Source organism: Epinephelus lanceolatus, chromosome 5 (assembly GCF_041903045.1).
Source record: "Epinephelus lanceolatus isolate andai-2023 chromosome 5, ASM4190304v1, whole genome shotgun sequence".
NCBI classification, from domain to species: Eukaryota; Metazoa; Chordata; class Actinopteri; order Perciformes; family Serranidae; genus Epinephelus; species Epinephelus lanceolatus.
Window position 1 is genome coordinate 48,573,467 of NC_135738.1, and position 23,849 is coordinate 48,597,315.

Genomic DNA, 23,849 nt, shown 5'->3' on the forward strand with positions numbered 1-23,849 from the left:
TTCAAACCTATTTTACTACAAACTATAGGAGGCCCATAAACTACCATACAATGCCCATGCAAAAAAGTACCACCATACAGTACTCACTTTTGCATTAGCTTTAGATCATAGAGCATTCACCAATATTCTGACCCGTACAAAATACAAAATACACATGCCCACGGGCATTCTGCACTACTCATATTAAATCCTTTGTCACAGTGCTAAGTGGTAACGGTGGCTATCTATCTATCTATCTATCTATCTATAAAATGCACACACTGGGGGTGAGGTGCGATCTGTTCCAGGAGGGAGGCAGGGCCACATACCCAGCTATAGACAAGTGCATGGACTACCACTTCAACATCATCTTGGATGTGTTGGCAGAGTGGAGGAAGGACAAGTTTCAGAACCAAGGCACTCCTCTGGGGGGTAACCATAACCATCCTTTTCCTTACAGATGCCTTCCTTGTTTCATCCAACAGAGAATACAGTACACGTGTACATACTGTAAGGAAAATAAGGATATTGTGCTACAGTATATTTAATTTTCATTGAAAACATTTCCCTCCCTCAGAAAAGGTCCAGGAGGTCTACAAGAACTTCCTTCAGGAGTCTGGTATCCAGTTCAGTGAGTTGGAGGAGGTGCTTCAGTTTCACCTCAGCAACCTGGAGCATGCTTGTGGAAGCACACTGGACCAGGTCTGAAGCTGAGCAGATTCTCTTGCCATAGTCAATCTAGGCCCCTGGGAGATATGGAACTCTTCAAGGAGCAGGTAAGAAAAAAATAAAGAATCATACACCTGTTTATTTGTGCACGATTCAAATGACAAGATTTTCCTTATCCTGATTTTGTCTCCATTTTCTTCAATAGGAGGTCCCTGAGCCAGTGAAGTACTTTGTAACATGTTGGAGAAAGATTTGTGGTCTCAGAATGTCCTACAGCTTTGTGAAGACAGGAGCAGTGGGGAAGCTTATGACATCATTGCTGAAGATGTTCTGGGAAAAGTGTTCTTTGCTGGGGAGGTGAGGGTTTCTAATCATTTAACCTACTACATGTATCAGTTAGTTCCTCATGTTTGAGAGAATGTAAATAAGAATTGGGCATTTAGCTTGATAACATTTGCTTTGTTTGTCCATTTCCAGGCAACCCGCAGGCACTTCCCACAGACTGTAACATGAGCCAGGGGTCCGACTGGGGTCCGGGAGGCCAGTAAAAATCACTGCTTTGTAACACCTTCCCAGACAGGGACCTGTCTTGTCACCTACCTGCCTGAGGACATCGGAGCTGTATAGATTTGAAGCAACAGGTCTTCATTTCAAAACGGTTGTCTCCATTCTTAAGAGAAGTGTTTCACCTTGAGTACTGGACCTTGTGTTGAGCAGCAGCAGCCAATACAGTCTATATGTGGAACAGTTGAAGGTTTCAGCGGCAAAGTATACAATGAACACCTCACTGGTTCAAGAGCCAGCTAATATATCAAAATCTATAAAATTAGAGTTCACTGCACTGCTGGTGTAACAGAGTTTTGTTGTTTGTTTTGGATTCCACTTGTCCCCAATCACATTTTAGTTTGTACCTGTATTGTGAATTCCCATTGGTTGGTGGGCCTCTCTGCAGTCCAGTATAAGAGGATCATGCCCATGGTAGGTTATACAAAGCACAGCGTTACATTAAATCTGTCGAAATGCAGCTACCATGATATTGTGTCCGACTGTATTGCAGGGAGTGGCCGCTGCATTGTGCTCACTTTAATGTATCAAATTGTCTATATTTTGTCAGTGTTTATACTGTAATTAGCTTCCTTAGCTCCTAAACTAAGCTAACATTTGCTAACTTTTCTATAGAGATGTGCCTTAACATTGCTGTGCCTACGTGACTGACCGGTGGATTTTCATGCTGTATTCAGGTACATCTTTTTGTTGTGTATGTATTTATTATAATGTATTAATGAACAGTGCCAGTATGAGAGGATCGTGCCCATGAGCTGTGCCTTAACGTTGCTGTGCCTACATGACTGACCAGTGGATTTTCATGCTGTATTCAGGCAATAAACGGTCAAAAGTTGAAGAGTATCGGTTCATACTTAACACAATACAACGCAGACTGAAGGAGACTGAACAAAAGTTACACTGGTACAGTTGTTTCCAAAACAAAGAACTAGTGAATTGATGTCATTGTTGTAACTGAGTAGTGTATTAGTTATTTTGTTAGGAATGTGGTGGGTGGTGCATCTTATGGTATTGGTTCTGTAATGTATATGGGCACTTCACTGTCACAGATATTTGAGATAATGTTCAAATTAGTACTTTTATAGGAGTACTTTTCATTTATAATAAGTAGATGAACTTGGGACAGGACAGATTTCAGATGGGATTGATAACGCTTTAAAATACCAAATAGGAATAGTATGATGGACACTAAAGGGACATAATTCACCTCAGAAACTGTTGGGTTGGAGAAATGTTTTGGCGGCTGTATAGGCCTTTTCAGTTCCTGTTAGTGTTTTGTGACTTGTAAATAAATGGCTGAGCTGTTGCTAGCCAGACTTCTTTTCTTGCCTCAATCAAATCTCTTCTGTCCTGACAACTGAAAGATTATGTCCTACGAAGCTGCAGGAAATATGGGCCATAAAAAAACAAACCAGTCAATTTTCATTCTAGCCATTAGACTCTTTCTAGGTTACACACAACACACACATATTTGTTGGCCACATTGATTGCATATGTTTGTGTCATTTATGCTTTAAAACCCAGTATAAACCCTTACCCTTCTGTCAGATGTTTGTCGGATTATTTGTCATGTATGTAATGAAATAAGATGACACCATGATTCAGATTTGAATCTGAGCCACTTCAGTAAAGGTAAGCTCTTTTGGTCAATCCCTTGAACTGTCAGTCAAGTTTGAACACCATTTAATAACTTTTGATACATATTTATTTGCAATTAGAGACACTCAAAAGGGGAGTTGAGAACTTGATTTAAATGTTGAAGCAACAAAAATATGTATTTGACAACAAAAAGTTCACACAGTAATTGCTTTAGAGTTGGAAGAAAATTAGTTGTGATTTAAAATTACTTGAGATCCTCTCCTGGCTTAACTTAATTGTGGAGAAAAAAATCATTTTATAGCTACTAGTCCATATCCATTGAGAGTGCATGTCTCTATGACATACGGGGCATGAGATATGCCCATTTCGGAATTTCAATCTTTAGGAGGTTTCGGTTACCCTCTGCCACTGTGCCAAATTTCATATGTCTATGACATATGGGGCATGAGATATGCCCATAATATCACCATGGGCATAATACACTGAAGGACCGGAATCCCCGACACAAGATGGCGGCCGTGTAGGCACGTCACTTCAATGGGCAGCTACGCTGGACGATTCATCAAGTGTTTTTATAGATATCTATGGTGGTGCATGCGATGCACAGACGCGGAGACACACCGTCACTTTGGTCACTCGGCGACCAATCGTCATCAGAGGGCATTTCCCGTCAGAATCAGAATCGGCAAGTAACTGACTCAGTACTTCATCAACAGTGAAAATTCCTTCAGGCATTTTGTATGTTTCGCACCGCACTCTCTGACTCCATTCACTTGCTGTGTTCACTCCGCTTGCTGTACTCTACCCTTCCCTCCATGTTTCAAACTCTTTTTTCTCAAACTTTTTGAATAGAAACACACCCACAAATGATGTCAGGATTGAAGCTGAACATGTTCGCCACCTAGGGGTACAAAGTAATAACAAGATTTGGCAGTATATTTAGAGCTATGGTCTGTTTTATTCAGCAATGCTGCTTGTCGCAATATTGCGACTTTGGCGCTTAGAGGGTTAAACAGCATGTAAACATTATATATCAGTGTTAGCTGTCTGTCATGTGCTATTACAGCCTTTACTGCTAATACTGCTGTTGATACTTTTAGGATTATGAATGTCAAATACATATTGTAACATATTCTAAATACATACAATATTATACACACATAATGCTCAGTAACTGTAGTACATGTAGTATGCAGCACATCTTTTGATTGATCACGACTTCTACATACCTACAGCTACAGAAACCATACAAACATCAAAATGTTCAGCTCTGTAAGGATTTTCCGATGTTTGTGGCAATATGTTTGATATTTCTGCACTTTTCTTTAATTTCAGCATTCTACTACTATTAAGTATTACTGCTTCTATTATTTTTTCTGTACATTTTCTGATTATTAACTGCCTACCTTTAGCTACAGAAATCATTCAAATGTCAAAACGTTTAGTCCTTTAAGGACATTCATACTTTATTTTTTTTCTACCTTTTATGCTATTTAAAGTCTGAACTACTGCTACTCCTGCTAACTCTACATCTGCTTGTAGTAGTACTGCTTCTCCTACTTCTCCTGTCCATGTGTTGTTTAATCACTACTTCTACATACTTTCAGCTACAGAAACCATTCAAAATCAAAACGTTCAGCTCTGAGGATTTTCAGATGTTTGTGGCAATTTGTTTGATATTTCTGCACTTTCAGCATTTTCTTTCATGCATTTTCAGCCATGGTCTTGAATTAATTTCAGCATTCAGCATCCACACGCAGGAAATGCATTTTCTAGTTGTTTATAGTATTTCCCTTTTATACTTATGCTTCTAATTACTCTATATTTTTATATATTTTATATTCTTTGTTATACACCAATACACCAAGTCAAATTCCTTGTATGTGAAAACCTGCATGGCAATAAAACTGATTCTGATTCTGATTCTGAAATATCTTTCGGACTAGATAAATATAGATGGGATGGTGTCAGAGAGAGGGAAGATATTCAGAACCGATGGGGTTGAACTACCAGAAGGCGGCATTGCAGATGTTAAGGACAGCTACAAATATCTTGGGGTCCCGCAGGCAAAAGGGAACCATGGGGAGGCTGCAAGGAAGTCAGCCACAGCCAAATACCTACACAGAGTAAAGCAGGTCCTGAAAGGTCAGCTGACTGGAAATATATGTATATTGTGATGTCATGGCTGCAACAAGGACTACAACCCATCATGGCATCCAGGGAAGGACTACAAGAACCATAGTCCTGAGGACAATCAAGACAAAGGTCAATACCCAGCTGAAGGGGATGAGCTGATTGCCCCAGTGAAAAGGAAGAGACTGCAGTGAGCAGTGTTTGAGACAAAAGAGACAGCTCTGAGACACAGGGAGGAGCAGACTTTTGTTAAAAACGTAAAGACAGTGAACTTTATTTAAATACCTATTTTGGTTTTGTTTATTTTGTAAGAATAAGGTGTGCTGTAAGAAGACTGAATACATACACAATATATATACATATATATATATATATATATATATATATATATATATATATATATATATATTTATTTGAGTAAATTGGAAACAAGCCAGCAGTTTATCCAGATAATCTATACTTTATCTAGAGGCCAAACCAAAAGGGAACACATATGATCTGTCATAATACAAACACCTGCAGTAGCTACAGTAGGTCACAGGTGAAGCACGAAGTGGGTCTGTTTAAAACAGACTGTTTGGTAATCATTTTGGTGTTGACTTTTGTTTTTTCTTCTCATGAAGGAGGTGTGTTTCTTGCCCATTTCACTGCTTGTGTTTCTTGTCCCCAGAACTCAGCAAGCACGTTGGTGAACACAGTGTTATCATAAAGATGGAACTGATGGTCAGAGTAACAAAAATGAAAATTTAAGTTGTAATACACCAAAATAAGTAAAGGATCAAAATCCCTCTTTTACCAGTGGCAGTGGGACAGTGAGCTATAAATATTTGAATGTGTTCATTTTGTGATAATCACATCAAAAGATGGCAGAGCTGTAAAGCTCTTCTGCTTTACAAATGTGTTTATCTGGGTGTGTTGGTTGTTGACATTATGGGAAGCCGTGTCAACGTCAGCTTGATACATGCATTGTCTGATATCAAAATACATTTCTGTTTTCACAGGAAATGTACACTTTGCATATAGTCTGTTATGCATTACATCACTACAACACAGTGAATTTACGTTTTCCTTCTTTGTTTCTTTTTGTGCAACAACAAATGCATGTAGCTATGTTTAGCCAACAAACACACGTGGTTGGGTTTAAGAAAAAAGAACAGGGTTTGGCTTTACAATCATACAGGAAGTAGACACCGTAATCCCTGATGGAAGTCGAAGGTTGTTGTTCCCAATCCCTCCCCTCTTACTTGGAATTTCGTCACCTTAACTTACGTTGGTGTGCGGCCTGTGTTTTCCCCTGATGCTGTTACAGAATTACAGCAACCAGCCGCGTATCATGCCGATGTAAAAGGAAGGCTTTTTTGTCTGTGTCTGATGCTGGAAGTCACTGACCAAATGCTAGTATCTAACAACTTCAGACTGAGACCTGGTTGACTGAAATGGTGAAAAGCTGCTGCTGTTTGGTTCTATGTAAAGGTGCAAAGGAGACGTAAAGAAGGGACTATGTAGCAGCTCTATGGGAAGATCTCTGTGTAAAAAGAGCTTATGTATCAGCGCTGTGATAGTCTGCTGACCTGTCCATGGTGTTCCCTGCCTCTTGCCCAATGACAGCTAAGATAGGCTGCACACCCTTCCCTACCCCTTCCAGTCCTGAACCAGGATAAGCAGCACCACAGTGGAAATGGAACATTCTGTGTTGGTACAAAGAAAATACTAATTGTTTTAAACAGTTTCATTTTCATCCCTTTAGTACCCACTTGGAAACTCTACACCAAAAGTCCACAACCTCTAGTGACTAAAGATCATCATCATCGTCACTCACAGCAGATGCACTCACACCACACCTCCTCTAAAATCTGTTACTTGTCTGCTGAACTCACCTGAGAAACTTATTGAGATCTCCGTGCCTCATGTACTCAAAGACCATGATGAGAGGGTCTCCGTCCACACAGACTCCATAGAACTTCACTATGTGCTCATGCTGGAGGTTGGTCAGCAACTCAGCCTCACGCTGGAAATCTTTCCTGGCTGCAAGAGTGGGGTCCTTCAGAGTCTGGGGAGAGAGAGAAAGAGCATGTTGGATTAGACTACCAAATCATGACCAGATCAAGGGTTATAATGTGGTAGCCTGTAGCAAACAAACTGGGCTACTGTAAGAACATGGTGATCTCTGTAGATGAGGACCTGCTCCCTATGTAGATATAAACAGCTCATTCTAAGGTAACGAAAACACATTGGGCCTCAGTAATGAAATGTTAGCAAATCTGTGAGTAGATATGCACATAAAAAAAAACACCGGATTCATGAATGCTGTGGAAAACTAAGATTTGATTGTAGGCACGCGTAAAATGACAGCACACTGTAACTAGCCAGCAATTAGCAGACATCCCCGCCCATGAATAGCCAGTGACCCTTGGGGGTGCCGAGGGATGGTTCGTCCAGGGCGTAAAACTAGCCAGGACTGCCTCTGTGTATAATCACTACACATTTTGACAGCCATTATTGATAGCGTAGTGTTTGGTCAGTGACGTGGGTCTCACAGTCCCGCCACTCAAACAGGAGATAAAATTGTGGAGTTCTCTTTCTTGATTGAATCAAGTGGAAACAGTACCGGAAATGTAGAAAATATTAAAGTTTTGATTAGACTGTATTATTTGTAACCCAGACAAGACAGTCTACATATATGTAACGTGATCCACAAATATCTCACTATATACAAACATGTCTTTTTAGGGACTTCGGCCCTAAAACGTGCGTTTATTATTAGGGACCTCGGTTGAAGGGCGAGGACCCTATTGTTTTTGGTGCGTTTATTATTAGGGACCTCGGCCAAGGGCAGAGGACCCTACTGTTTCTGGTACGTTTAATATTATTATTATTATTATTATTTCAAATATTTTTTGGGGCTTTTTAGCCTTTAATGTATAGGACAGACAAGCATGAAGGGGGAGAGAGAGAGGGAGTGACATGCAGCAAAGGGCCACAGGCTGGAGTTGAACCCGGGACGCTGCGGCAAGAGCCTTGTACATGGGGCGCCTGCTCTACCACTAAGCCACCAACGCCCCATTATTATTATTATTTTTATTAGGGACCTCGGCCAACGGACAAAGTCCCTATTGTTTCTGGTACGTTTATTATTATTAGGGACCTCGGCCAACGGCCCTATTATTAGGGCCTGAGCAATGACGAAGTCGTCCGTGAGGACCCTATTGTAATCCTGCTGTTTATCATTAGGCCCTGAGCGACGACAAAGTCATCCGTGAGGACCCTATGGTAATCATGCTGTTTATTATTATTAGGGCCCGAGTGACAACGAAGTTGTCCGTGAGGACCCTATTGTAATCGCACTGTTTATTATTATTAGGGCCCGAGTGACGATGAAATCGTCCGTGAGGACCATATTCTAATCATGCTGTTTATTACTATTATTAGGGCCCGAGCGGTGATGAAGTTGTCCACGTAGGACCCTATTGTAATTGCGCTGTTTATTATTATTAGGGCCCGAGCACCTAGCGGTGCGAGGACCCTATTGAAATGCAAGGATTTATTATTATTATTATTATTATTCTTCCTCCAAATGAATTGCCTTTTTGGGAGGCTTAACATACCCGAAAACTCATGAAACTTTGCACACATCTCAGAACTTGTGAAAAATTTGATATTTTAAATTCACTTTTTATAGTCTGTGATTTTTGTGCTTTGATGCACCAAGATGGCTCAGCAGCGCCCCCGAGGATATTTCAATTAAGCAGCCCCCAAAGCTAGTTTGACCTGCATGTATGAAACTTGGTAGGCACCTGTAACACTCTATTACATACAAAAAAGTGTGTTCACGAGACGTGGCTGTCTCTCAAAATCACTTTATTTTCTTGCTTGGACCAACGGTTTGGGTATGCGAAGCATTTGTTCGAGGAGTTAAATCCCTTTATAAACAGCCTTTGGTGATCTGCTCTCCTGACGTGTCTGTGTCTGCCACAGGTGCAGGCAAGTCATTAATTGCCATGACAACGGCTGCACACACAGACACAGCCACAGGGTTCTCTGGTCTGTGTGTCTCACAATCTTTAAAGGACAGATTACAGCAGCAGAAACTTCATTTGAAACAGAACACACATATTATTAACCCCTACAGTACCAAAATGGGCTCTCTAGCGCCACATAGGTGCACCAAACTGGCCACTGCAGCCCGTAGGAATGTCGTATCAAGATCAAACCAAAACTGGAGTGTTCGACCTACAAATAACACGCTAACACCCATGACCTAAATCCAACAGGAAGTGAGCTATTTGCCCTTTCAAAGTAAGATTTCCCCTCAAACGTGCTCTTAAAAAAAAACACATTTCCTCCTACACCGTTTATTGTATTGGCTTTAAAGACGCACACATACCAGTTCAACTGCTGCTAAACAGATCTTCTGTATAACTTTATCTCTCTCATCATCACATTATTTTCATGATTGGACCAACGGTTTGGGAATGGGAAGAACTTCTTCGAGGAGTTAAATCTCCACTAAAACAGGTCTCTCTGTGTTTTGTCTCTCTCTCTCTCTGCTCTTCTGCCAGGTGCACCTACTTCATCACCATGGCAACCGCTGTCACACACAAACTCACAGAAACATGATGTGTGTGTGTGTCTAAATCTTACATGCAGACATGACAGGGGCACAAACTCCATTTTAACCCTTCAGGTGTCAGAGTTTATTGAGGAAAATATTCCATTTTCATTTCAACATTTCAAAAGGCTGTGGCTTGAAGGTGGTGAGAGATAAAGGCATACTGTAAATGAGAAAAATATTCATCATGACCCAAAGTGTGTCATGGGATTAAATTAACTCATCTAATTTGCATATTGTAACGTCATTAGGCGGCGGCCATATTGGATTTCATACATCTCAGTAAAACAACATTTTGAACATATTTACATAGTAAATTTATTTTGTTTTGTGTTGTTTTTGTTGTCTCTTCCTCAAAATAAAGGACGAGGAATCTGATGGGAATAAATTCACTCATCTAATTTGCATATCATGACATCACTTATCCATACCTACGGCTACAGAAAGCATTCAAACTTCAAAACGTTCAGCTCTGTAAGGATTTTCTGATGTTTGTGGCAACATGTTTGATATTTCTAAATAATTCACAGTGACGACATAAGCTGGGGCCCGAAACGGGCGCGAGTGCGAGGTCCCGCCAAACGCTGCTTGCAGCTTTAATTATTATTATTATTATTATTATTATTATTATTATTATTCCTCCAAATGAATTGCCTTTTTGGGAGGCTTAACATACCCGAAAACTCATGAAACTTTGCACACATCTCAGAACTGGGGAAAAATTTGATATTTTAAGGGTCTCGTGCGCGGGTTCCAAAAAATGGCTCAGGAGCGCCCCCTACAAAAGTTTGAGGAAACAGCTCCTGAAGCTAGTTTAACCTACATGTATGAAACTTGGCAGGTTTATGTAACCCTCCGAGATGTACAAAAAAGCCTCTTGGAGGCATGCTCTAAACCAAACAGGAAGTCAGCCATTTTGAATTTACTGTGCAATTTTGATGCATTTTTGGCCATTTCCAGGGGTCATAAATGAATGAACTAGTCCTAGAGATTTCATCCGATTGACTTCAAACCTTGGTCTGTCCCACCCCAAGACCTTGAAGATAAAAAGTTATCAAAAGCTTGAGTTTTCATTAATGCGTGTGACCGTGGGATGGCATCAAAGTTAAGGGTCTCGCCACTAAACAGGAAGTAGTTTATAACTCCAGCATACATGGTCCAATCTTGCCCAAACTTCACAGGATTGATGACAGTCCCGCCCTGAACACATCTACATGTCAGTAATTAGAGATAAATATAGCGCCCCCTACTGGCAACAGGAAATGTCATGTTTTAGACTTTAATATACATCTCCTGCAGAATTGACCAGATCCATCTCAAACTTGGTCAAAAAGTCATAAGATGTTGATGGCGCTTCATTGTGAAAACTGAGAGTTTTCGTCGAAGGGCGTGGCCATGGCCTGGTGGTGAACTTTGATGTTTCGCCATGATGACAAACGTTGCTGTAACTTGACTCCGCGTGGGAATATCTTGCCAAAACTTCACACATATGATGACAGTCAAGCCCTGAACACATATACAGAGGAATTTTGAATCACTACCATAGCACCACCTATTGGCAACAGAAAGTTACTTTATACATTCTTTGACGTCCCTCTTCTAGCAGGTTAATCAGACCCACCTCAAACTTGCTGGTCTAAGTCCTTAGACCTTGATGATACTTGAAAATGAAGCTTTTGAGTTTTCATCAAACGCTGTCACCATGGCGCCACCTTGTTTGCCATCAAACACGATGTTGTTTTGAAGGGACAAGGGATGCTTGAAAACTCACCAAACATGGCATACACATCACAGGTCGCAAGTCCTGTTGTCTAATGTGATTTTTGTGCTTTGATGTACCAAGATGGCTCAACAACGCCCCCTAGAATATTTCAATTAAGCAGCCCCCAAAGCTGGTTTGGTAGGCACCTGTAACACTCTATCATGTACAAAAAAGCCTCTTGGAGCCATGCTCCAAACCCAAGGGGAAGTCCGCCATTTTGAATTTACTGTGCAATTTTGGTGCGTTTTTGCCCATTTCCAGGGCTTGTAAATTAACAAACTTGTCCTACAGATTTAATCAGATTGGCTCCAGACTTGGTGTATGTAAGCGTGGCTACATTGTGACCAAAACTTATCACAGGATTTGCCCAATGTTGAATGGTGCACCCGCTGCCGAGCATTGAATCTTGAGGTCTCGCCATGAAAAACGAAAGTGCTATAACTTTTGTGTAAATGGTCCGATGTCCACCAAACTTCACATGATTCATATTAGTCCTGCCCTGAACACATTTACATAACCATATTTCTTGATACTGATAGTGCCACCTAGTGGTGACAGGAAATAGGTCTCATCAAACACTTATCTTTTGATTTATCTGAAAGTTACATGCTGTGGTGTTTATGTATAAAAACATGGTGTATAATTAGTGCGCTCTCCAACTCACTCTAGTGGAAAGAGAAAGTGATACAAAATGTGAAATATGTCATTCCAGCACTGTATCAAGGATATGCCAAGTCACTCCTGCATGTGATGTCTAACTTTGACAGAAATGAACTGCGTGTCAGAAGGCATCCTGCCAGCCCCTCCGAGTTCCGTCAAGGTGAAAGGGCCTGTTCATCGCTGCTTGCATTTTTAATTATAAGGGGTCCAAGCCTGCGGGGCCTGGGGAGCGCGTATGCAAGCAGACGTATTTCCCAGGACCAAAATTTTTTTCCGTTAATAAAAGTCGTGCTGCAGACTACACTGTGCAAGGGAGGGTGGTGCAATTTAGAGGGTTGGTCCAGACCCCTGCAAGGACCTCAGCCGCAAAAGATTACACATATGCACCTGCAGGGGGCACTACAATCAAGGTCAATGCGTTTTGGCATGTAACTCCCATACCATATGTCACACATTCAAAAGCCTTATATCCATGGATTCCCTGAATGGAGGTGCATTATGTTTGCATTGCCCCGCCCACTTCCTCCTAACTTTTTTCCCGCCAAAAATGGCAAAACTTTTTCGAACTCCTCCTAGAGATTTTGACCGAACTGCATGAAACTTGGCACCTACACTCACAAGATGGACCTGATCTAACGTTATCAAAACAATTCCTGTAGTTAGCTATCAAAATGCAAACTATTCCGTATCTTTGTCAAATTAAAAGCTAGCATCTTTCAGAGGCTCAGTGCCAAATCTGGCCCAAATTGGCAACTAGTGGACGCTATAAACCCAGAAATATCACCTTTCATAAAAGTTGATCAGATTTCTATGAAATTTGGTTAGCGTGATGTGGGGTCAGTCCTGAGGCCAGCCGCAAAGTCTGGTAATGATTGGTCAAAGTGGACGTGATTTATTGCAACAAACGCATTCAGCCTTTGGTACTTCCAGTACACTTCCCATGGGGCTCAAAAGGGTGACGTAGCGGAGGTGGAAAAACTGCAATGCATTGTGGGCTTTGCGGGCAATTGGAAAGTTGTTTACGTTTCGCGAGGCTACGCTTGTGTTCTGTTGTTGTTGTTGTTGTTGTTGTTTTAGCATTTTAAAAGTAACTATTGTTTGAAAATGGTGCAGACTTGCTGTGTCTTTAACTGCCACAATCATTCTCACAATCGCTACGGGAAGAAGATCAATGGGCTATATAATGTGATATATTTTGATAGCAAAAACTGAAATAGAACTAGGGACAAATCTAACACAGCTGTGCAGTCAGGACTTTTAATCCCAATTTTTAAAAAACAAAACTGAAGTACACATCATGATGTCACTAAAAACATTGTTTCTCAGTTGTGTCCACAGGAGTAAATTTGTCCTAAATTGTGGTTAAGAAGTGAAAGTTAAAAATAAAGATAAACTCCATGTTGTGCCCACCCATGTATGACGATGGAGAGTTGGAGATTTATGGTGTGAAAATGCCCTAATTCTGAAATAAATAACTGAGAAGCCCATACATATTTACGACACAAATGCAGAGTGGGGGTGGCACGGTGGTGTGGTGGTTAGCACAGCGAGAGGGTTGCCGGTTCGATCCCGGGTGTGGTAGCCCTTCTGTGCGGAGTTTGCATGTTCTCCCCGTGTCAGCGTGGGTTCCCTCCGGGCACTCCGGCTTCCTCCTACAGTCCAAAGACGTGCAGATTGGGGACTAGGTTAATTGACAATTCTAAATTGTCCGTAGGTGTGAATGTGAGTGTGAATGGTTGTTTGTCTCTATGTGTCAGCACTGCGATAGTCTGGCGACCTGTCCAGGGTGTATCCTGCCTCTCACCCGATGTCAGCTGGGATAGGCTCCAGCCCCCCCGCGACCCTCAAGAGGATGAAGCGGTTAGAAGATGAATGAATGAATGAAATGCAGCGTGGATTTCAGGCTTCAAAATATTTTTTGTTTGAAATAAATAGGTCCAGCAGACACCAAGATATGTTAGTCAAAACCTGAGCAAGCAAACAGGCAGCACCACACGGAGGTGGGACACAGTGAGGCTTGTAAAGTTTATATGCCTCTGAAATGACAACGGTCTTCTCTTTAAGGCGTAAAATTTGGAGGTCTTGCACGCACCCAAAGTTTGCTTGTATCATGAGCCCTTAAAGATTTGGCATTCCTAAATTCGTTGCTGGTACAATAACTTACACCGTTGACGAGACAGAGGACAAGCTCAGCTTCAGTCAACGGTGGCAGGGCTTTTAAATCCCGAGTCCAGAGTCCATGCTCATACGGATCCACTCCACCTATTTTCTGGATTTTGTCAAGGTACCGAGCCTTTGGAGCAGGGTCCAGCTTGTCTCTGTACCGTCCGACACACTTTTCCTTTGCCCGGTCCATTTAAATCTCTCGCTTCACGTCTCTCTCCCGGCGCAAAGCAATGTAAACAAAACAATTTGCCCGTAAAAATGGCGCTGGTTACACACAATGCATTGCGAAGTCATGTGCCCCTTTGAGCTGTATTACGGTGAATACCGCAGCTCAGACGTTGGCCTTTGTCCTGACGCTCACCCCGAGTTTGTCGTCCTTGGGGCCGACTATCGTGGGCTCCATGGGGCATGGAGGCTTGGACCCCATTCATAACTGCTTGCAGTTCTAGTTATTATTATTATTATTATTATTATTATTATTATTATTACTATCATTATTATTATTATTATTATCATTATTATTAGTGTTATTATTATTATTATTCAGAAATGTTTTTGCAAATTCCTATGAGATGGTACATCATAGAGACACAAAATTTTCACGAATGATTGGTAGTTGTAGTGATTGGAGGAATGAGTGCTGCTTGTTGGACGTGCTGACGTATTGCGGTAAGCGAGTTGTGTCATTTCTGGTGTTTCTGTGACAGCATCTCTGTACTGCTCTGGTGAATTCTACTAGCCTGCTTTCTTACTTCAGTTGCTTTAACATTGCTTTAACGTCTACTTCAAGTCTTAACCCACACTGGTCCTGTTTAAGCACTTATAGCTCTCCTCCTTTCTACGACTTTCTCGCTAATCTCTTAGCTGTTGTTTGCACGTTACTAGCCTTGGTAGCTACATTAGCTTTACAGTTAGCAATGGCTTCTTCCTCTGCTCTTTCTTGCTTGGTGTGCCAAATGTTCAGTTATGCCTCTGCCTCCTTTAGCGACAGTGGTAATTGTAATAAGTGTAGCTTATTTGCTGCGTTGGAGGCGAGGCTTAGTGAATTAGAAGTGCGGCTCCACACCATGGAAAACCATTCAGTATCTGCGGTAGTTAGCCAGCCCCCTGTAGCCGGTGTGGAGCCACATAGCATAGCCTTAGCCTCTGCTAACTGTCCTCCGGTAACTCCCGTTCAGCCGGGAGGTTGGGTTACGGTTCGCAAGAAGCACAGCTCCAAGCCGAAGCCCACAGCTCACCACCAGCCTGTTCACGTTTCCAATTGCTTTTCCCCACTCAGCAACACACTCAATTGGCAAACTTCCTGGGGAAAACCTCGTCTTATTAGGAGAGACGGCATTCATCCCACTTTGGATGGAGCTGCTCTCATTTCTAGGAACCTGGCAAACTTTATTAGTAATTTAAATCCCTGACAACCCAGAGTTGAGACCAGGACTCGGAGACGCAGTCCTATTCGCCTCTCTGAGCTTCTAGTTCAGTTACCCAGCCATAGTTTTCATAGTTTTATACAAACGGTGTCTGTCCCCCGACCACCTAAATTATTTAAATCTAAAATTAAACAAAGAGGAGTTGTGCATAACAACCTCATAAAAATTAAAACCTCTTCTGTGACAGAAAGACAAAACAGGAGAATTAAATGCGGACTGTTAAATATCAGGTCTCTATCGTCTAAAGCAGTATTAGTAAACAAATTAATATCAGATAATCATATTGATTTACTCAGTCTCACTGAAACCTGGCTGTGTCAAGATGAATATGTTAGTCTTAATGAGTCCACTCCTCCCAGCCATAATAATACCCACATTCCTCAAGGCAGTGGCCAAGGAGGGGGAGTTGCAGCCATTTTTAACTCTAGTGTGTTAATCAGCCCTAAACCTAAACTAGATTATAATTCATTTGAAAGCCTCGTTCTTAGTCTTTTACATCCGACCTGGAAAACCTCGCAGCCACTTTTATTTGTTATAGTGTACCGTGCTCCTGGGCCGTATTCTGAATTTGTATCTGAATTCTCAGAGTTTTTATCCAGTTTAGTTCTTAAATCAGATAAAGTTATTATTGTAGGCGATTTTAACATTCATGTCGATGTTGATAATAACTCCCTGGCTACCGCGTTTATCTCATTATTAGACTCCATTGGCTTCAGTCAGGGTGTACATGAACCCACTCATTGTTTTAACCATACCCTCGATCTAGTTCTGACGTATGGAATTGAAATTGATAACCTAAAAGTCTTTCCACAGAATCCCTCGCTATCGGATCATTATCTGATTACTTTTGATTTCTTTTTACTCGATTACACGCCACTCAGCAACAGTTACTATACTAGACATTTATCAGATAGTGCTGTCGCAAAATTTAAGGAAAAGATTACTCCGTCGTTAAATTCAATACCAAGTCCCTCAGTAACAGAGGTTTCCTGTACCGACTTTGATCATTTTGTCGATAGCGCCGTAGGCTCGCTGCGAACAACACTTGACTCTGTAGCTCCTCTTAAAAAGAAGTTAAAAAAGCAAAGAAAATTCGCTCCTTGGTATAACTGTCAAACCTGTAAGTTAAAACAAATATCGCGAAAATTTGAAAGGAATTGGCGATTAACCAAACTGAAAGAATCTCATTTAATCTGGACAGACAGTCTCAAAACTTATAAGAGGGGCCTCCGCAATGCCAGAGCAAACTATTACTCAGCATTAATAGAAGACAATAAGAACAACCCCAGGTTTCTTTTCAGCACTGTAGCCAGGCTGACTGAGAGTCAAAGCTATTCCTTTAGCCCTTAGCAGTAATGATTTTATGAGCTTTTTTAATGACAAAATTCTAACTATTAGAGGCAAAATTCATGACCTCCTGTCCTCAGATAGTACCTATCTAACCTCAAACACAGCTGTAAAACCTAATATATATTTAGATTGCTTCTCCCCAATTTCTCTTCAAGAATTGACCGCAGTGATTTCTTCATCTAAATCATCAACGTGTCTCTTAGACCCCATCCCAACTAGGCTACTTAAGGAGGTCTTTCCTTTAGTTAACACTCATATATTAATATATATATTATATATATTAACAGGCTATGTACCACAGTCTTTTAAGGTAGCTGTAATTAAACCTCTACTAAAAAAGCCCACCCTGGATCCAGAGGTGTTAGCCAACTATAGACCAATATCTAATCTTCCCTTTATGTCAAAGATCCTTAAGAAAGTAGTCGCAGACCAGCTGTGTGATTTTCTCCATGATAATAATTTATTTGAGGAATTTCAGTCAGGATTTAGAGTGCATCATAGCACTGAGACAGCACTAGTTAAAATTACAAATGACCTTCTGATTGCTTCAGACAAAGGACTTGTCTCTGTACTTGTTTTATTAGATCTTAGTGCGGCATTTGACACAATTGACCATCAAATTCTACCGCAGAGATTGGATCACTTAATTGGCCTAAAAGGTTCTGCACTGAGCTGGTTTAAATCGTATTTATCTGATCATTTTCAGTTTGTTGATGTTCATAATGAATCATCCTTATGTACCAAAGTTTGTTTTGGAGTTCCGCAAGGTTCTGTGCTCGGACCAACCCTATTTACTCTATATATGCTTCCTTTAGGTAACATCATTAGAAATCACTCTATAAATTTCCATTGTTATGCGGATGATACTCAGTTGTATTTATCAATGAAGCCAGAAGAAAGTAATCAATTAACTAAACTCCATAACTGCCTTAAATACATAAAAACCTGGATGAGCACCAATTTCCTGATGTTAAATTCAGACAAAACTGAAGTTATTGTTCTTGGCCCCAAACAACTCAGAGACTCTTTATCTGATGACATACTCTCTCTCTCTCTCTCTCTCTCTCTCTCTTTCTCGTATTCTATTACTGCATCTTGCTAACTCAGCCATTCTGGATGTCACTAACTGGGCTTCTTCTCTGGAGCCTTTGTGCTCCACTGTCTCTTAGATTAACTCATATCGCAGCGGTGCCTGGACAGCGTGACGTGTGTGGTTGTGCTGCTGCCGTGGTCCTGCCAGATGCCTCCTGCTGCTGCTGCCATCATTAGTCATTAGTCATACTTCTCCTGTTATTATACACATATGACTATTGTCACACATGTATACTGCCAGATATTAATACATACTTTCAACATATTGTACCACAGTAGCCAGAACTATAACTATAATATTATTACTTTCAATAATGTTGTTGTAAGCTACTGTCATTACCTGCATCTCTCTCTCTCTCTCTCTCTCTCTCTCTCTCTCTCTCTCTCTCTCTCTCTCTCTCTGTCTCATTGTGTCATACAGATTACTGTTAATTTATTATGCTGATCTGTTCTGTACGACATCTATTGCACGCCTGTCTGTCCTGGAAGAGGGATCCCTCCTCAGTTGCTCTTCCTGAGGTTTCTACCCTTTTTTTCCCCGTTAAAGGGGTTTTTTTGGGGAGTTTTTCCTTATCTGCTGCGAGGGTCATAAGGACAGAGGGATGTCGTATGCTGTAAAGCCCTGTGAGGCAAATTGTGATTTGTGATATTGGGCTTTAGAAATAAAATTGATTGAATTGATTGATAGTTGTGTGCAAATGCTGCTCAAGAAATGTAATGTCAATAGGTCAGATGGGTTTGAAGAAACCACCGTCACACCATTGACTTGATATTGGACACACATGTTTAGGTGAATGTTTTCTACGAAAACCTCATGAACCCTCAAGGTCCGCCCACTAGATTTTCCGCCATATTGAATTTTTTGACATGTCCTCCAAGGGCGTAGGTCTTCATCATGGGATGAAGTTCTTCAAAAGTTATCAGAGGCTTTTTGATATGTCATTGAGTTTTGATGATGAACTTTAGAGGGGGTGTGGCTCAGCACATTAATAATAATAACAATAATAATAATAATAATAATAATAATAATAATAATATATTTTATTCATCAGTGCCTTACAAGACACTCACGCTCACTGTACATATTGAATAAATACATTAAAAAACAACAACATAGCAGCAACAATAAAACATAAAAAAAGCAATGACATTTAGCAGTGATAGGCTTGTTAAAACAGATATGTTTTGAGGTTGGATTTGAAAGTGACCAGGGATTGAATATTTCGGATATCTGGTGGGAGGGAGGCAGGGGGGCCGAGCGGCTGAAGGCTCCGGACCCCATGGTGGCCAGGCGGACTGGAGGGACAGTGAGGCTGATTGAGGAGGAGGATCTTAGAGTCCTGCTGGGTGTGTAGATGTAGAGACATTTCACATTCCATACTTCAAAAAATCATAATAAATCAACGGTGTATCCTCCTAAAGTGATTTTTTTTAGCACATCCACTGAAGTGTGACAAAACTTTGGCACTCTGCAACCTATAGTCAATTCAGAAGTGCGTCACTCTGTATTTTTAAGAATATGCTAAATTAATTAACATCTGTATTTCCAAAAGTCTTCATGTAAATGCAACCACTGATGACAGATACATTCTTTGGATAGTAGCTGTTACATGATTCAAATGGTGTTCGGATTGGTTTAACTGTTACCTCACAGTGATATTTATTAGGGGTGCCTGCTGTGGAACACAGGCACAACCTATTGCTATCCTATTACTCTTATTCTTAATAGTGTGGATGCTTCAGCACTTATGATATTCAAATCGTTATTCTTATTGGGTGTGAATGCAACAGCATTTACAACCTATGTTCTTCTACATTCTTTATCAGTGTGGCTAAAGATCTTTAGTTACGTTAGTTAGACTGTGTAGGAATGGTGGGCGAGTTGTGTAGCCAGAGGGCGGGTCAGGTAGCTGCTCCAGCTTCAGTTAAATCTACCTGTTCACAGTCAACCATGCTTGGGGGGGCGTGGCTGTACTGTGGTTCACTTTAGATGATGTGGAACACTGTGATTGGCTTATAGACATTCCATCTGTGAGTGTGTGTGTGTGTGTGTGTGTGTGTGTGTGTGTGTGTGTATGTGTGTGTGTGAGATTATTTGTATTGTACTTTGAGGTGAACCTAAAAATGAATTTGTGTCAGCAGGTGTTTGGAATTATTAGTTGATGAGTGACTAACTTATGCTATAGGTTAAAGTGAGAGTTGTTGAATAAAATGCCTTTGCTATACATGAAAGTCAGGCCAAACTGAATGACGGTCATCGAGACAGCACTTAAAACCATTATAGGAGTGATTTGCTTCACAGACCCAGGGGAGAGTGTGTATGAAAAATCCAACTGTGCAGAATCAGTCTGTAATCGTGGAGCCTCACACATACTGTGCTCCTATCTCTTACCTTTACTGCTACCAGCATCTTGTCCTTGGTGGGGCTCAGGTTGTAACATTCAGCCAGGAAGACCTTGCCGAAGGCTCCCTCTCCGAGCTCTCGCTTCAAAATAATGTCCCTCCGTTTAATATGCTGAACATCTGAGAGGGACAGAGATAGAGTGACTGAGTTAACTTTCATTACAATCTCTCTCTCTCTCTCTTTTTAAAATACATAAAACCACAGAGGCACTTAAAGGCAGGATCTGGAGGTTTTCAAACAAAACAAAATATAGACATATACAAATGAAATCCTGCTTAATCATCACCTATGGGCTTCTACTCATGTGTGGTGGTGACTCTGTTTGCAGAGCTCCTGCCCTTTAACTGTATTTTGATGTTTTTGTGAACTCAGACCGCTTCTGGGCGGAGATTTCCCCAGCCACTGAGAGAGTGCAGGTGCCGTGCCCGAGCGTGTCCGAGCATGCACCAGCGCGAGCCTTGCCTGAACCTCTTCTGTGAAGCCTTCTGCCGTACCTCCGGGGTCCGTACACCCGGGAGAGTTGAGCCTGATAGAAGGGGCCAAATTTGAATGTGTGTTTACAAACAGCAACTGGAAAATCCTTCAGACCCTGCATTTAAGGGAAGCTTCCAAATGTTCCTTCACAGTGCTTACATTATCCCACTCTGTAAGCCAGCTGTTTGGTGGAGCCTGTTGCCTCATTTCCCATGAATCCTTCCACTTTGCCAAAAGGTTCAGTTCAACCAAAGTACAAACCTCTGTGTCAACAGTGCCTGTGGGAACTAGGGGTGGGTAATATGGCTCTAAAACTATATCATAATATTTCTGGGCAACATGTGATATAGTTTTATTTGTCAACAGTTTGCCTTCAAATATTCAGTAAAAACTAAACAAAAAATGATCTCTCATTTCTAATTTGTAAACAACAACAGTAACTCAGAGTGAGACTCAGATTCTGTATACAATGTTATTGTTTGAACAAAATAAAACCTACCACCATTTACAGGTTTATAAAAGTTCTCAAAATACAAAAAAGATGTACCCTTCTCTTTTAGCAAAATCCTAAATGATTGAATTGGATTGAATTTTTTTTCCACCTGGACCTTTATTCTCTGCTGTTTCTCCTCATTCATCAGACTGTATCCTGTGACAGGCTGTTATGCAACCAGAACTATTGCACATTCATATATATGTAGTTTTTTTGTCAAGCCGTGACTGTCACGTAGGTTTACATTACCAAAGATTTATGACAAAATCACTCAACAACACCGACTTCTGTGCACAACGAGAGAGGAGAGGGAGGACACTTTGCTGCTGCCAGAGGAGCCACTGAATGAGTTTCCTCTGAGCAGTAAGTTGCTAAAAGAGTCTGAGAAGTCCTGGGCTGTTCATAAAACATTCAGGACACCACAGTTTATTCCACACTCCCGAAGCTGTCTGTCATAATTTTGCTTTTAGCCATGCTTGTTGTTGCGAAACAGTATGACATCAATATATCAACAGGTCGAAATACTGTGAGTACCACAATATGAATTTTCCATATCATATTAAAATTTTATCGGTATTATCATCAACGATATGATATGTTGAACTTTAATTTTCTAAAAGTATATGGAGTATATATATATATATATATATATATATATGTATATATGTGCGTGTGTGTGTGTGTATACATATATATATATACATATATATATATATATATATATATATATATATATATATATATATATATATGTATATATGTCTTATGCCCTCTGGTAGGTCAGCTCCCTCAGTTCTGATCATCTTGCCCTCTTTGGTACCATCCGGCCACACTTGTCTTATCTGAATGACATCCCTATGTCCTTGCTGTAGATCCTGGTGGTGTAAATCAGTGATTTGTTTTCTCGCTCATTCTTGGCATACAGCTTGATGTCGTCCATGTAGAGCAGGTTGCGGATTGTTACTTCACTTCAGAATTGATATCCATATGCAGTCTTCTTGATGATCTGACTGAGTGGATTCAGGCCTATGCAGAACAGCAGTGGTGACAGTGCATCCCCTTGGTATATGCCACATTTGATGTTGACTTGGGCAATCGGCTTTGAGTTGGCCTCTAGGGTTGTCTACCACATTCCCATGGAGTTCTTTATGAAGGCTGTTAGTGTCCTGTTGATCTTGTATACTTCCAGACATTCCAGTATCCATGTGTGTGGCATTGAGTCATAGACTTTCCTTCTTGTTGTCAATCCAGGCAGTGCACAGGTTGGTCAGGTTGGCTGGTCAGCAGCTGGTTCATCTGTGCTGCTAGGCATTCATGGAGTGCACTTGACCTTTTCAGCCAGTATGTATGGATCATATCAGGGCCCGGTGCTGTCCAGCTCTTCATCTTTGACACTCTTTCCTGGATGTCCGCCACTGAGATGGCAACTGATTCTTGCTCAGGGAGGTTGCTGTGGCCAGCTCTTAGGTCCATTTGCCATTGGGCATTGGTATTGTGTGATGCTTCTCTTTCCCATATGCCCTTCCAGTATGTTTCCATCTCAGCTCTTGGTGGGTCTGACCTGCTGTTATTTCTGTGCCACTGAGAGAACACCTTGGCTGATTGAGTTGAGAACATCCTACTTATTCTCCGGGCTTCATCTGTGTGGCCAGAGCTGTTAGTCTTTGTTTGGCAGTACTGAGTGCCTTGGGAATGGAGAGCTTGTTGTATTTCCTTGGTACCCCTTTAGTCACCATGTTACCACAGTGTAGCTCAGCTAGTTGGCTAACTACTCTCCGTGTTGCCTTTATCTTGACCTGCAACCGTCTCTTCCATGGAGGGTACTAGTTCTTATGTACCATGTCCATCTTTTATCCAAGCATCTCAAGGATTACTGTTGCTGTACTGTGAATCAGCTTGTTGGTCTCGGTGATGGTACTTTTAGGTATGGTATTTAGGGCAGCATTCACATCTTCTAGCAGATCATCTGAGGCTACTTGGCAACTCAGCTTCGGGATTCTTCGGAGGCTCCAGTTTTCTAGTTTGCTCACAATCTTCCTTCTCAGGTCAGCTGCTCTTTAATTGATGCTGTTTGTATCTACTGGGGTTTGGTACCCAATCTGACATCCCCCGCTGACCTGGCATCCTGGCTCCCCTTACCGTAGCACTGTTGTAGTATTTCATTGATCTTTGGTTGTGATAGTAGTTGGTGGTTACGGATGTTGGAACGCTGTGCTACCAGATGTTCCTTAGTTAGTTTTAATTGCGGGTTTCGAAGTATCCATAGGTCCCACATTCTCTGTGTATATCCTCTCTCTGGGATTGCTGGTATAGTAGTATTCCATCAATTCTGTGTTTTCCGCCCTTGTCCATGTATGTCTTGTTCCAGTAACCCATTTGCCATATATATATATATATATATATATATATATATATATATATATATATATATATGTATATATATATATACATATATGTATATATATATA

General features: G+C 41.1%; 1 protein-coding gene and 1 pseudogene across 2 annotated transcripts in view; both read right to left on the reverse strand.

The window, feature by feature from the left end:
• The window catches only part of LOC117251295 (NT-3 growth factor receptor-like), a 666,479-nt gene that overhangs the window by 111,883 nt on the left and 530,747 nt on the right, over positions 1-23,849 (reverse strand). For both annotated transcript variants that reach the window (XM_033617466.2, XM_078168297.1), the window contains exons 14-15: positions 20,403-20,533; positions 6,822-6,994 (exon numbers count right to left, since the gene is read on the reverse strand). In XM_033617466.2, the coding sequence (XP_033473357.2) occupies positions 6,822-6,994; positions 20,403-20,533 (304 nt within the window). The remainder of the gene's footprint in view (positions 1-6,821; positions 6,995-20,402; positions 20,534-23,849) is intronic.
• LOC144463569 (uncharacterized) lies at positions 22,624-23,666 on the reverse strand (annotated as a pseudogene).